We start from the raw sequence: 14946 nt of genomic DNA, 5'->3' as shown, positions 1-14946 counted from the left end.
GTTGCCGGGTTAGGCGCCGGTTCCCCGTGACCCCGTATGGGACAAGCGGTTCTGAGAATGTGTGTGTGTGTATTTTTTGAGTTTTGCTGCCTAATGCAAAAAAACTGCAGATGACACACACAGCAAAGCTTAAACAAAACTGTGTTTGTTTCGCAGCGATCGAAGTGGCTGTTTCATCTCGCGTTTCTCACAGCAGTTTGCAGTGAATTTTGTGCAAGAAACTTTCAACTGTAGCCATGGGTCCAAAGCGTAGTGCTCCTAAAGCTTCAGGAAGTGATGCTAAGAGACAGGAAAAAGTGAAGACCCTAGAAGAAAAGGCTGAATTGTTGGATTTGGGAATTTTCGGATTCGTGAGGGGGCTGTGCCCCAGCCCCTTGGGAATATCGAGGGTCGACTGTAATTGCAGAGTAACTGTGGAGAGATATTAGTCATCAACTATTTCACTCTCTGCGTAGAAAAAAGTTGTTAACCGTCTTATTTTCAGTTAAAGAACAAGCCAAAAAGGTTCAGCTACCTTTTCAACATTTTTATATTTTATTGGAGACACAGAGAGAAAAGAGTGACAACAGCTGTATGCAAATTTGCCTTCTTACAGTACATTCCAGGGAAAACATAAAGGAAGGGAAAATATAAAAGAGGGACAGAGAGCAGAAACTTACAGCAGGGCCTTCAGGACCAGGAGGACCTTCGACAAGCATTCCCTGCAACACATCCAAACAAGTGCTGTTTAGACACATCAGAAAGGTGATTCATGTGCCTCTGGGGAGGGATAAGGTGGAAGAGCAAATGATCAGATTACTGTCTTTGATAGGTAGAAAAAGGGCCCCCACAAGCAACAGCAATCGTTTAGGTGACCTCGGGGCAGGCCCATCACTCCTGGCGCCACAGCGACAGCACTTCCCTTTGTTTTATTCTGCCTGCAGTCCTATTCCAACTGGCCGGGAGTCAGGTTCTACTCATCTCGTGGCTCTGGAGCTGATGTTCCAACCTGGCTGTGTGGTGGCTGTCACAAAACTCTATGCTTGCTCAGGGGGTGTGTCATTTGTGCGTACGGCTTCGGCTGGTAAAATGGTTCGTGAAGAACCGAATCGGTGCAGTCCAACTAGGTGCAGGAAATTAGCACTAAATCATCCTTTGAAAAATGTAAAACAGTAAAACCGTATGATCTTTTAGGTGAAATCACCTGGTAAATAAATAAATACATATACTGCAATTGTTATAATAATTCTTCTGGCATGTGATGAAATTGGAAAGACAGACAATAATGGCTCCAAGCGTTCCAGACAGACATTTACAATGATGTGGCCGTTCATAACAACAAACAAAGCAACTGTCTAACTGTCCCGTTTCATATGTGTGTGGTCTCTGGGCACTTTCTGTTGTGTAAATCTACCACTAAGTCAACAGGGCAGAACCTTTCAACTGCGAAGGAAAATCAAAGAAAGCAGTAATAAAAAATTAATGGCTGCATGTACAAAATAGGTCTGATGAATTAAAACTGCTGATAGACGAATGTTAGAGCTCAGTTAGAGTAGTTCTGTCTGGGATCACATCCTCAGAGACATCACATGCTGAGCAAGGTATACCAGCTCTACAAGATTGTTTCTCTAGCAACTGGTCACATATTTGGCCAATCTACATTCTACAGTTTCAAATCCTGGAAAACAACACTTGTGCCCAATCTTAACAGCTGGCCTTTCTCTGTATTTATTATATTGCTCTTTTCTCTCTTTGGCCAGGAAGGATGTTTCAAAATCCAGCAATGAGGCAATCTGACAAATCGTTTCAAGCATCAGCATAGCCAGAGATGATGTCAGCTACAATTAAACAGTTTGTGCCTGCGTGTGTGTGTGTGTGTGTGTGTGTGTGTGTGTGTGTGTGTGTGTGTGTGTGTGTGTGTGTGTGTTCAAGGAAATAATGCTCACAGGCTCAATGATAGCAGGCTCTCCCTTCTGTCCCTTTTCTCCCCTAAAACCGTCAACCTGCAAAAAAAATGGAGAAATTGTCATTTTTATGTTGTTCCTTTGTAACCTACTCAAACTCCCTTCTTCAGAGATGTTCATGTTGGGTGCAGCTGATAGAAAAGAATTACAGCAGCTGCCATCAGAGGTTCCAATCCAGCCTCCAGCTGTAGTAGCCTTGAGCAAAGTACTTACTGTAAATTGTTCCAGTAGAACTGCCCAGCTGTATAAGTGGGTAAATAATTGCAGGTAACTCAACACTGCAAGCTACTTAGGAAAAAGGTGTCATCTTAAATGAGTTAATATACGGTAGCTACACAGAAAGAAGATCAAGAAAATAGGACTAAACACATGAAGTCAAAAAAATGCAAAAAGCTAGGGCCGTACCTCTCCAAAATATTCATCCTTCTCAGCAGGTAGCAACTTTTCCTCCGGGTCAGCGTAATCCGGGTAAACATCGTAAATCCCTTTTATGTCTGTGTCATCGTAGTCTGTAATGGATTCCTCCTTGAAGCCATATAGGTCTGTATAATCTGCTTCACCAGCAGCACCATGATCACCCCCGGTGCTTGTAGAACTTCCACCAGCACCAGCGGCTCCACCAGCCTCACGAGATGCCCCACCCACACTGCTTGCTGATCCTCCACTGACAACCGATCCACTGCCTGAGCTGGATGAACTGCTTGAGGAGCTGTTTGAGGAAGAGCTGCTTCCACCCCGAGAGCTTCCGTCATTGTAGTCCTCTTTGTCATAGTGGTAATAATACTCTTGGCCGTAAACGTCGCCGTAGCTATCAGTCTGCAAAGAGACACAGGCAGCTCCACTGTTGAAGTCAGTTCTTACTATAAATGTAACTGGAAAAAATGTGTGTAACTATTTCTTGTAACTTTCAGAAGTAGCTAAAAACCTTGAATATGTTACACAGTGGACAGTAATATCCAGAACGTTCACAAGTAGTAAACCTAGTCAATAGCGACATTGCATCCAAAAAAAAGTTTTGTCAATAAATGTTATGCTCCAAATATATAGTAATTTATTTTAAAGGCTTGCACACGTAAAAAGTGACAGAAAACGATGATTATTATATCACTTACCTCCGTACTATTCGATGTGGCAGTGACGGATGCGCGACCATCGTCTGTGCTGATCTTTTCCAGGTCGGCTTTGTTTCCGAGTCCCAGGTCCACATTGCCTCCGAGCGCCACATCAACCTTGCCTTCGAGCCCCAGGTCCACGCTGATACCTGTTCCTGTACTATGTTCCAAACTCCCTCTGATGGTGACTGTCTTGTCTGGGGATTTCGTAGACTCATCGTAGTAATGTTCATAGTAAGCTTCACTGTCATACTTCCCTTCATCAGGGATGTTATCATAAGAGTCTTCTGAGGTGCCCTCCCTCACCACAGTCCTGGTCCTTGCTGTAGACACCACCTGACACAAACAACATCAGAATATCCCACAGAATACAAAATTATTTCAAGCAGTATGATTTTTTGCCTCTTTCTCTCTTTGCATTGATATTGAGTAAGACAATTCTGGCCTGGTGTTGGCTGGAGACCCCAAGGATGGAAAAGAAAACAACAATACATTGTTTGGTTATGGCAGTACTCTTAGATTTATTAAAAAACAATGAACACAGAGACAGTGATTACAGAAAGAAGTGTGTAGACAGGAGATAGAGGAGAAAAGTGCAAAAATCCAGACCTTTTCTTCCTTGGTTATTGGCCCTGCTGCCTTGTCGATGGTGGGGGTAGGCTCAAATTCATTTTCATCTATGTACTCATACTCAGGGTAATTGTAGTAACTGTCATCCTCAGTGCCCTGAGCCCAGGAGAAGAAGCAAATAATCACATGTATCAAGCTGTATAATGCAATTATATTTTTCCCTTCTTTTCTGAGAGGTAAAAATAACTAAGATAAATCAATTATTTTTGTATCATGTAATGAAGTAAAGTTTATAGTGGGACTGTTATTGTAGACCATTAAAGAGTCTCATTTACCATTTGTTCAAACTAGTTCCAAAACACTTCAACAGCTGTTTTTGCAACCAGTTCAAAAACGGCTAAAGAAGACTTTTCCTTTTCTCTGTGATACTGACTAAATATAATTTTGTTCCAGAATTTTCTGTATGTCTTTAGTTGTCATTATGTCTTGCCAAATTTGTTATAACATTGCCAAATTATAGAACATTTCATTCAAAAGTCAAATAAATGATATTGAACAAGTATCTCTGCATAATCAAAAGACCTTGGTTCAAATGCCCACTCCCACTGTAGTACCCTTGAGCAAGGTACTGATACAGTAATTGATACAGTAAAAATTGCAATCGTATGTACATGGGTTAATGATTGAATGTAACATAGTATTCAAACCTAACACTGGGAGCAGATTACAGAAAGGCGTAAATGAGTAAACGATAATACTTAAAGTCGATTTCAACAAATTAGGGAGCCGAATGACTTTACTGCTGTCAAACATTATGCATCTGATAACAGAGCCAGCTGACAACAACAGACTTTAATCCATTTTCTTTCAAAACCAAGGCGTGAATTTAGAAGCTGTATGTTGAAAATTTGCATTAGTCTTCCAGCTCCTCCATTTCTGTCTCACAAAAGCTCAGATGTTCTTTTGCCATCCAGCTGTACTCAATCTTAGCATAATTACACTGACCAGTCCCTGTGAGGCCAGCACAAGTTCCTGTGAAAAGTGTGTATCTGACATTGAGCGCAGCAGTGGAATGAAAAGGAGTCTGTGGAGAAAACTGATTCCACTACAGACATTTTCTGCTAACCCCACACATTTTCATTCTTGAACCACAGAAACGAAATCTGAACAGGGTCTCTTTCGGACTGAATTATTCCTACTTCACTGTCCTACACCAGACAATTTCGAAAGTGGTCCTAACTTCAGAGAAAAAAATCTGCCTAAAGATGGCTTTACATGATGGAATTTACATATAACTTGTGTTGCTTGCAATTATATTGTATGAGGAATGAACCCCACATGCGATTGACAGACTATTTGGATTCAACAAACGCTATCAGTTGAAAGTTTTTTTTTGACACTTGCTGGAATCTAGTTGCTTTTAAATATGGGGCATTTAGTGAACACAGGTCAGCTCTTCTCCAGCAATTCCTGGAGACAAAGAGTCCCTTCACGTTGACTTTTCCCAAGTGCTCCAACAAGTATTGTCCAAGTGTACTCAAACGTTTCACTTTGACTGTATTTGGAACATTTTGGGAGCAAGTCAGCTTTATGCCCAAAATTTCCAGGAACCCCGACTCGACATAAAGATACTTACACGTCTGCTCAAGCATTGACTTTTCATTTGCTTAATGGGCAGACCACCTTGTGAGGTACTTACATAAACATCTGGGTTTGGGTCTTGGTTCTGGTGTGCATCTGGGACAGGAACCTCACAGTCAGGGCTGTAGTGCTCACAGTAATCATAGGCCGCCCGGTGATCAGTAGCAATCATCAGCTGTTGAATATCTCCCTATGTATGGGAAAAGCACCAACACACTTAAAAGCGTCAAAGATCAGCTTGCCTCAGCCAGTGACGTCCCTCTGAATTATATATTCTAGTCTGCAGCACTTGGATAAACACCCTTGCTATCTATACCGGTAATAGCGACTTCATCCCAGCTCAGTCAGTATAAACTGATATTATGACATTAAAGCAAATCCAAATGCTTGGCACTGATATCTGTAGCTAGGATAAAGAACCCTGAGCCCAACAAATTTCACAGGATCAGAGAAATTCTCTGATTCAGAGAAAAAGATAAAACAACATTTGCTCAGTGAAACAATTCATAACATATGAGGAAATTTGAGCTGTACATTTCACAGGGCACACTCTGTTATTCACAGAGTGTTCCATCCAGAAAGAAAACAGGATCATTCTGCAAAAGGGGCAAACATCAGGCACAGTAGAAAAACAAGTTCTCTTATAATTCACAAGAACCCAAATCCAGCACTACACAATGTAACACATCGATTTCACCCAGCCTCATGCATTTGAATAATTTACAAGAACATTTTTACTCGAGATGCAGAACTTTGAAACTTTAACTTCTGCTGAAAAGAATGATGTATGGTTTCCATCGAGTGGCAGTTAAGAGGTCAAGTTGACTAGCGCATGAGTAAACAGTTGAAGGAGAACATGCAGAAATCCGTCCACATCCACATTCTCCAAAACAAAGCAGCTGCGGGAAGAAAAAGCTGTGGGCAAGACACGGCTGGAAAATACCAAATTCCAGCTTTCTAAATGCTATTAATTCTTTACATCCAAGAACAACAAATCAAAAGATGGCAAGCATTGACAAACACATACACACACACACAAGACCACATGTCCACACACACACACACTCAGACACACATATAAAAGCTTATACACATACACATAGCATCTACAGTTTAAGCCTTGGTTTTGAATCATCTGTAGCTTTACTTTCATGCTTTCAACCAAGAATTCAACATGAAGTATCTCAGCCAACTTACTTATTACCATAGTAAAACCGAATGGATATATTTAAAAAAATTAATACGTTTATTAAATTCAGCTGTAAAGCAGTTCACCCTTGTAAATACAAATCACAAATGAGCCAGCTGTTCCTCTAACAAACACTACAACTCTGCAGTGAAATGTTTGCTTTTTTATACATATTTGCAAGAACGCACACATAATATAAATGCTGTCTTTTCTCCTTCTAAGTGAAGAAACAAAAAAAAATGTTTTTTTATCTTTCTTGTTTATAACTTGCACACAGTAGAAAGATGACTGTGCGGTCTGGAAATGCAATTACACTGCTTTTCACACTGCACTTCTTTCACAAGGGAATGTACGGAACAATCTGTCCAGAGACATGCTTTCCGGTCTCTGGTATTTCTTGGCCGGTGCATCATGCAAACCAAACGGCAGCATCACCAAGCCAGACACACAGGATCAGGGGAAAAAATTAAGAGACCACTTCGGGGCATCTCAGCAAACCACCATGGAGAACTGGAAAATGGTAGCATTGTGCATATTCAGAGAGAGACAAAGCCAAAATTTTAGCTGAACTCATGCGTTGGGGGCCAATGGCACAGAAGGTAGGATATCACACACAGCGTCTATAACCACTTGTCCCAAGCGGGGTCATGGCCAACCGGAGCCTAGTCCGGCAAGACAGGGTGCAGGGCCGAGGGTGGGGGGAGCACAGCCCCAATGGGACGCCAGTCCACCACAAGGAACCCTAAACAAGACTCGAGCCCCAGACCCATCACAGAGGGGGCACTGGCCAAACCCGCCGCGCCACCATGCCCCCCTCTCGGGGGATATCATTCAAAGATATCTCACACGTTTCTCACGTAGGACCTGAGCACATGGATCCAGCAAGGACAATGAACCACAGTAGGTTCACCTTCTGTTCTTGTATTATCACGAATTTTGTTTCTTTAAAAAAATGTGAGACAGTCATAAATAATGACAAAAACACACACAACACACATTTTCCATTAATTTACTGTCTTTTGTGTATTCTGCTCAGAACAAGTTTACTTGACTGTTATCCCACAGTTTCCTGACGGGTGCCAACAAAAGCAAACTCCCACAACTCATCATCCACAGCATAATGAAACCCTAAACCCAGTAGCAAGTTGTTTGTTCCCCAAAGCTCGTTCCCAACAAAACTAATAAAGGATGGGCTTTATTTCACAATTAATGTTTACTGGAATTGCTGTATAATTAACTAAAGAGAACCCATTATTTATTGATTGATTTTACAACTGTGGCTTCACGGATTTTAGTGGGATAATCTAAATGCATTCATATTTAAGTCATGCTTAACACCTTTTCCTTCTAGGGAACTACAGACGACAAGGAATTGGGGCAGTAGGAACACACACACACACACACACATTTTCAGAACTGCTTGTCCCACACAGGGTCGCGGAGCCTACCCGGCAACACAGGGCATAAGGCCGGAGGGGGAGGGGACACACCCAGGACAGGACGCTAGTCCACCGCAGGGCACCCCAAGCGGGACTCGAACCCCAGACCCACCGGAGAGCAGGACCTGGTCCAACCCACTGCACCACCCCGCCCCCTGGGCGGTAGGAATATTGCTGGTTAAACCTAAAGCTTTCTGATTTCAGATATGACCTCCTGTAGGACCCTAGATCAAGTTACTTACACTAACATTTTCCTTACCTGATCACTTTAAGAAATTTTCTGTTTCTTTTTCCAAAGTTCCCAACCTAGCCTAGACAGGTAATTTAGGTGTACAACATGACCCACAAGCCTTGAGGTGAACAGGCTGCAACAAATGAATGTTCCACATTACTCTAACGTAATACTCTTATTTTATTTTTACTGGTAACAAAGTAGTATATAGCAGGCTACTTATGTGAAAAAAGCAATATTAAAACTCAATTTTCTGAAAGTTTTTGCAGAACTTCTCTGTCTCTCATGTGCCAGAACAATTATAGTTTAACTCACGTTGCATGCTAATAAAATAACCCTGGCCCATAACATAGTTTCACAACTCTTTATTGATTTGTGGCAAAACGCTACAGAAAATGGATGTACAAAAGGGTGGAGAAACCAGTTAAATCCTGATAGTTAAATAATATCTTGGCATGTTCACTTCAAACATACTGTGGAAATGTGGGGCAGTTGGAAATGGAGTGGTTAGAGCTGCTGTCTTTGGACTCTAGATGTCGTACCCTTGAGCAAGGTACTTGTCCTAAATTACTCTCGTAAATATTACCCAGTTGTCTAAATGGGTAAATAATTGTAGGTACAATTGTGGATGGCTGGTAGAGCAGTGTTAGCGCTTCCGTGTTTGGACCCAAAGATGCAAGTTTGACTCTCACCTCTGGCTGTAGTACCGCTGAGCAAGGTACTTACCCTAAAATTGCTCCAGTAAAATTACCCAGCTGAACAAATGGGCAAATAATTGTAGGTAGATTATCACTGCAAGCTGCTTTGGAGAAAAGCATCAGGAAACTAAGTGTGGGGGGTGCAGTGGCGCAGCGGCGCAGCAGGTTTGACTGGGTCCTGCTCACTGGTGGATCTAGGGTTCAAGTCCTGCCTGGGATGCCTTGTGAGGGAGTGATGTCCTGTCCTGGGTGTGTCCCCTGGCCCCATACCCTGTGCTGCCGGGTTAGGCTCTGGCTTGCTGTGGCCTCCGTCAATGTGTGTGTAAGCATCCGTTTAAGTAACTTAACATTGCAAGTTGCTTCAGAGAAAGTTGTCAGCTAAATTAATTAATTAATTAATTTTATGAGTAGACTGAAATTAAGTTTGGTGTTAAAGTGAACATTTACTTGTGTAAAAAACACACACACACACACACACACACACACACTGAACCTCCTGTCCCATACGGGGTCACGGGGAACTGGAGCCTACCCGGCAACACAGGGCGCAAGGCCAGATGGGGAGAGGACACACCCAGGACGAGACGCCAGGCCGTCACAAGGCACCCCAAGCGGGACTCAAACCCCAGACCCACTGGAGAGCAGGACCCGGTCCAACCCACTGCGCCATCGCATCCCCCTTGTGTAAAACCCATCCACTGATAACTTCTTGTTCCACTACAGGGCTGCAGTTGTCAGAGGCGTCTATTCCAGAAGTGAAGAGCATGAGCCAAGGTACACCGTGGATGGTGCATCAGTCCATCACAAGGGAATCACAAACACAAACCGAGACACGGAGGGTAATCTATAGTCGCTGATTCCAAAGATATACCTCGTCGAACAATGGGAGGAAACAGAGCACCCAGAGGACACCCAAATCAGCATGCACAGACTGAGCTGGGTTCAAACCCTTACCTGACCACACACACAGCCCAGGAGCTGCAAGGCACCATTATTTCTCCAATGTAAACTACACTCAGCTAATATCCTTTTCTAGCTCACGGCTGTGGCATGTAAAACACTGTACCATGGTAATAAATCTGTCAGTTCTTACAATAAAGCATGGGCAATTTTCATGCCTTGTTCAACTTTCTGTATTGCTTCTGTTTTTAATTTTGTTTCCGTTCCGGTTGTGCTCATTTTCTTACCTGCCCTGCTAGCCCTATCACGTAGCAGGTAACGCTAACATTGGTGCATTTGGTAGAGCCTTTTCTCTAACGTGACATACAACTCAGAGTATACAAAGAGAACAGGAAAGACAAAATCACCCAGAAGAAATGTCTCAGTGGTATAAACAACAGCACTGGCGATGGGGTTAGCTGGGACTGTGGGTGTACTAGTGAATGACAGTACATTCCAGCGAAAGCTACCTATGAAAACATGGAAATTACGAATCTTGCTTAATCCAAAAATATAACACACATCCAGATTCTTGAAAAGTCTTTTTATACTGAAATCATTTATTATCCAGGACTTTAAAAAAAGTTCTGTGCGCACACACCTTTGCCCACAACACTGTGTCCAATACTGTGTCCACTGTGTCCAACACTACCAGCTTTGATTCTTCCCATTAAGTACACAAACAATTCAAGTATGTTCTGGCTGCTTACTCTTTCCAGTCTACCACCACATACCAAGAATTTCCATATTCATCATTTGAACCCCAACATGACTATATATAATGACTCACATGAATATTCCAATCCACTGCAATTTCACACAATGCTGAAGCACCTTTTGGAAAACCTCCACAAACAAGCCTCTTTGCAATTTTTACTTTTATCCCTTTTATACCTTTGAAACGTATTATAATACAAGCACTAAGTCTTAACGCAATCAATGTGAGGCGTATAGGTGTACAAGCCCTTTATTCTGCTCCACCATGGTGTTTCGGACAATCTTATTTTAACTGCTAAGGTGAATGCATTTGTTCAAAATGTGCCAAAATCGAACTACCTTCCACTGATGATCCAGTGCTTTTAGGAAATCCCATGCAGCAAACACACAAACCACACCGTAGAAGCACAAAATCCAGATGGGAACAGCATCCCCACAGGATACCCGTCAACAGTGTCTGGGTATCTGCTTTTAGCAAGGACCCAGTATAGAGCTTCCTCCCGATGTCCTCTCCCTCGGTCATCCGCTTGAAACAAAACAGGAGGCCTTTGAGAATTTGCAGCGAAACACAGGGGGATGGGGAGATGAAAGAGCTTATTGTCTCATCATGGCTGTTTGTCATGTCTTGGGTGGTGAGTCAGCGGCCCGTGATGTAGCAGTCTCTCTCAGGCCCCAACCCAGCACCCAGAGACTGTTTTTATTACCGGTGTCCTACTTTCCAGTCCTTTGCACTTACTGTGAGATCAGACATAGGCAGAGGGATGCTTTAAAATGTCCCAAAGACAGCATGTCTTTCACGTCTCGAGACTTTACCATCATGTGTCAGTGAGGTGTTCTAAAAGGTCAAGCCCAAACATAACATTCTTCACCATATTTTCCAAGTGTGAGGTCAATTTTACATCCAGTGCTGCCTTGCCTCAGATGCCCCATCCTACACCCAACATGGATTTGCATTTGCTAACTATCCCACGCAGTCCAAACTCCTGAACTTCAACAAAGGCCTACAACTAATCATGACAGTGTAAACCTATATGTATATTTATTATTGCATTAATATAACATAATAAATAATTTTACAATTATGTTATTGTGGCCTTCTACACACATTCATAAGGGCAGATATGCTCATGACAAGTCATGAAAACTCAAAGAAACATTCATAACTGTTTAATAAACAAAAGTTCTGTTCAGCTATGTGTGAGTAGTCAATGTTGTGTTATGCTTGCCATATAGGATTATATTTCACATTAATTCAAAGGTCATGTAAACAACAAATTATGTGACATGCTTAAGTTTTGTGAAATACAAAAATCATACGAAAGCCAATACAGTGATCAATGTGTCATGTCATTCACCACAAGTGCTCATTCCAAGCCAGAGCCTTAACTGGCAACACAGGGGGGAAGGGACACACCAAGGATAGGATGCCAGGCCATCGCGAGGCACCCCAAGCAGGGCTCGAACCCTAGACCCACCCCACAGTGGGCACCGGCCAAACCCACTGCACCACCACACCCTTTGAGGGATAAGTTAAAGTTAATATGTTATGTTTGTTACATAATGATTTATTAAGTTGGAGGTTACAGTTCTGGAAACTTAAAATCATTAATTATCCCAATTTTTTTTTCTGTAATAAATATGGACAAAATCTCATGTCACATAATCTTCAGGCTGTGGAGCAGACCTCTCCAAACTTGCAGTCTAGAGCTTCTCTCCCATAATCCCTAAGTAAAACAGGATTGCTTTGTCTCTTCCCCCTCAGGAAATTCATCTAGCATTCCAGATGTCTTGTCAAGCCCCAGAAGACAAGAACACCTGTATTTGTGGGGGCCGTGGCAATCTTCCGGACAGGAACACATGTGAGGGCTCTGGCGGCGTGCTGGCAGCCAAGACACCCATCATGGACTCCCTAACAGTCCCAGCTCTGCTGAGCCACAGACTCTAAGATGTACCACACTAAAGACTTCCAGGAGCAGGCCTTCTCTTAAGCCCAGGAGAAGCTCTGACTTTCTGTCTCTCCAGTTTGCTCAGCGATAACATGATCTTGATGCCTCTCGGCATAGAGAATGCACACAGATTGTATGAGGTTTTCCTCCTCAGGATATTTTTTAGTGGCTAGCCAACGCCCTTTTCCAAAGCAACTCACATAGTTCACATTTTTGCTCATTATCCATTTACACAGCTGGCTGCTTCCAGAGCCAATTCAAGTTAACCTTTTTCAAGAAAATGACAGCAGAGGTGTCTCTAATTGGTCTTAACTATTACATGCAATAACATGGTGAGCTCAACAGAAACACTTATCACTGAAATCCATAATAGCACATATAAATTCAGGTATTCTCTTATAATTAGGGACTTAAAATGAAAGCCCTTTTTTCATTTAGCTGATATTTTCTCCAGTGCAACATAAATAAAGGTATTTATAGTGAATTACCCATAGATACAGCTGCATAAGCGGGTTTGGCCTGTGCCTGCTATCTGGTGGGTATGGGGTTCGAATCTCGCTTGGGGTGCATTGTGACAGACTGGCATCCTGTCCTGGGTGTGCCCCTCCAGCCTTTCACCCTGTGTTGCCAGGTTAAGCTCCAGCTTGCTATGACCCCACTTGGGACAAGCAGCTTCAGCCAGTGTGTGTACAGCTGTGTATATTATATGTGAGTCATTTTCAGGGTAAGTTCCTTACTCAAGGGTAGCATAGTTTTATGAAGAAAAGAAAAAATGTAGAGCTGTTTTGATTTACATGCATGGGACAAAGTAAGATGTCATTAGTTGCTCCAAAGGCTGATAAATAAATAAAGTCATTAAAATCTCAATGTCAAAATAGGAAAAGTGGGCAAAACAGAACAAGACTGCGAGCGAAGTTCCACAGCATGCTTGTCTGGACATGAGGCTGGGGTACATGGATGGAATAAGGAGAGCCCGCCCCATCTCCATCTGCATTGGAAGGTACATCTGCACTCAGATGGAGGCTGAGAGGCACACAAAGCTGAATGGTGGATCAGCAAGCTGGTGTGGTTCATTTTGTGTGTGTGTGTGTGGGATCTGTTCAGGATTTTCCCTTGAGTCATTTGGCCATGGTCCCAGACAAAACACATCCCCTTCTACACACATGCAGATATGTGCTCTTTCTTCACCCCCGAATTCTGCAGTACCAATCAAACATTAGACAAAAAGCTGAAGATATACTGTGGGCAGTTCAACAGAGAACGTAAGAAGGCAAGAGAAACCAGAAGAGAGATTATCTTAACTTTCACAGTAAGGAGCTGCTTAATGTAAGACTACTGTTGGAGTCTGGAGTTTTTCACCCAAACTTGGGCACTGCCAAGGAAAGATGAGCATAGTGCACTTGTGCCATGTGCTGAGCTCGTCCTTTCCCAGGCTGCACTCCCCTATTAGGAACATTCTGCACAGTACCATGTGTTACAGCAACCAGTCCAAGCATTGCATCAGTGTCTGGTGTATGTGTGTCTGTGTGTGTGTGCGTTGGCGATGAAGGACCCTCACTCTTTCCAGCACTCCAACCAAGATTTTGCTCACCTCTACCTCTCTTGCCTTCAGGGAAAGCTGGCCACAATATCTCTCAGCTGCAAGCTGTCAAGTTCCCTTGTAAGCATGGCCAATGAACTTGTACACTTTTTCAGTCCTCAACACAAGTTCCACTAGTTCACTTTTCATCTGCGAAAACACCATTATACAAGACATTTAATATCACTTTTTGTCTTCTTTTAAGTCCATGCACTGAGCAGAGTTCACACCATCAACCCTTATTTTCAAATAGGCCCTAAATTTGGAAAAGCCACGTGACTCTGACAACTAGAAGTTAGCAACCACTGCAAAAATGTTACAAAACCTTAACGCCTTTCTTTCCAGTACCTTGATCAAACTGACATTTTTCCGAAGCTCAACTGGCTATGTGATGCACTGATGGATGTATGAAACACTGCTGACATTGTGGGCTGAACAGCAGAACACATCTGGAAGACATTCACTGTTTATTGCAGCCCTATGGTAACTTATTATGGGAGGGGTCGACAAGCAGAGAAAAATTCTGTAGTCATGTGTCTTGAAGAAGAGCTGTTTTTGATCTAATTAAAAGTGCCTTTGTTGACTGCATTTCAAGTATTTGTTACATATTTTTCATGTGAAATACCAAATCTTACTTAACTCATTGAGTTATTCACCAGACCATTTCACTGAACATATGTCACAGTTTAATGTCTTACAGCATAGATGTCCAATCTTTTTTGACAAAGGGCGACAGTCATTATTAAAAACTGATCTGAAGGCAGCACGTGAAAATCACAGATCGTGATGAACTGAACATTACATGCCTAAATGTCTTTATGTTTAGTTAGGTGTACCGGGCAGCACGGTGGCACAGTGAATAGTGCTGGTGTCTCACAGCACCTGGGTGGTGCAAGAAAACGTGGGTTTAATCCCCGCTCAGTCTGTGTGGAGTTTGCATG

The 14946-nt window shown here is 42.6% G+C and overlaps 1 protein-coding gene across 2 annotated transcripts in view; it reads right to left on the bottom strand.

Moving 5' to 3' along the window:
- Positions 1 to 14946, bottom strand: part of LOC108938540 (collagen alpha-1(V) chain-like) — a 90771-nt gene that overhangs the window by 41663 nt on the left and 34162 nt on the right. For both annotated transcript variants that reach the window (XM_018759125.2, XM_029259534.1), the window contains exons 5-10: positions 5325 to 5456; positions 3665 to 3781; positions 3056 to 3391; positions 2349 to 2759; positions 1926 to 1982; positions 660 to 701 (exon numbers count right to left, since the gene is read on the bottom strand). In XM_018759125.2, coding sequence (XP_018614641.2) covers positions 660 to 701; positions 1926 to 1982; positions 2349 to 2759; positions 3056 to 3391; positions 3665 to 3781; positions 5325 to 5456 — 1095 coding nt within the window. The remainder of the gene's footprint in view (positions 1 to 659; positions 702 to 1925; positions 1983 to 2348; positions 2760 to 3055; positions 3392 to 3664; positions 3782 to 5324; positions 5457 to 14946) is intronic.

Source organism: Scleropages formosus, chromosome 17 (assembly GCF_900964775.1).
Source record: "Scleropages formosus chromosome 17, fSclFor1.1, whole genome shotgun sequence".
NCBI lineage: Eukaryota > Metazoa > Chordata > Actinopteri > Osteoglossiformes > Osteoglossidae > Scleropages > Scleropages formosus.
Note: the sequence above shows the minus strand (reverse complement) of the source record. Positions and strands in the feature narration are given on the sequence as shown.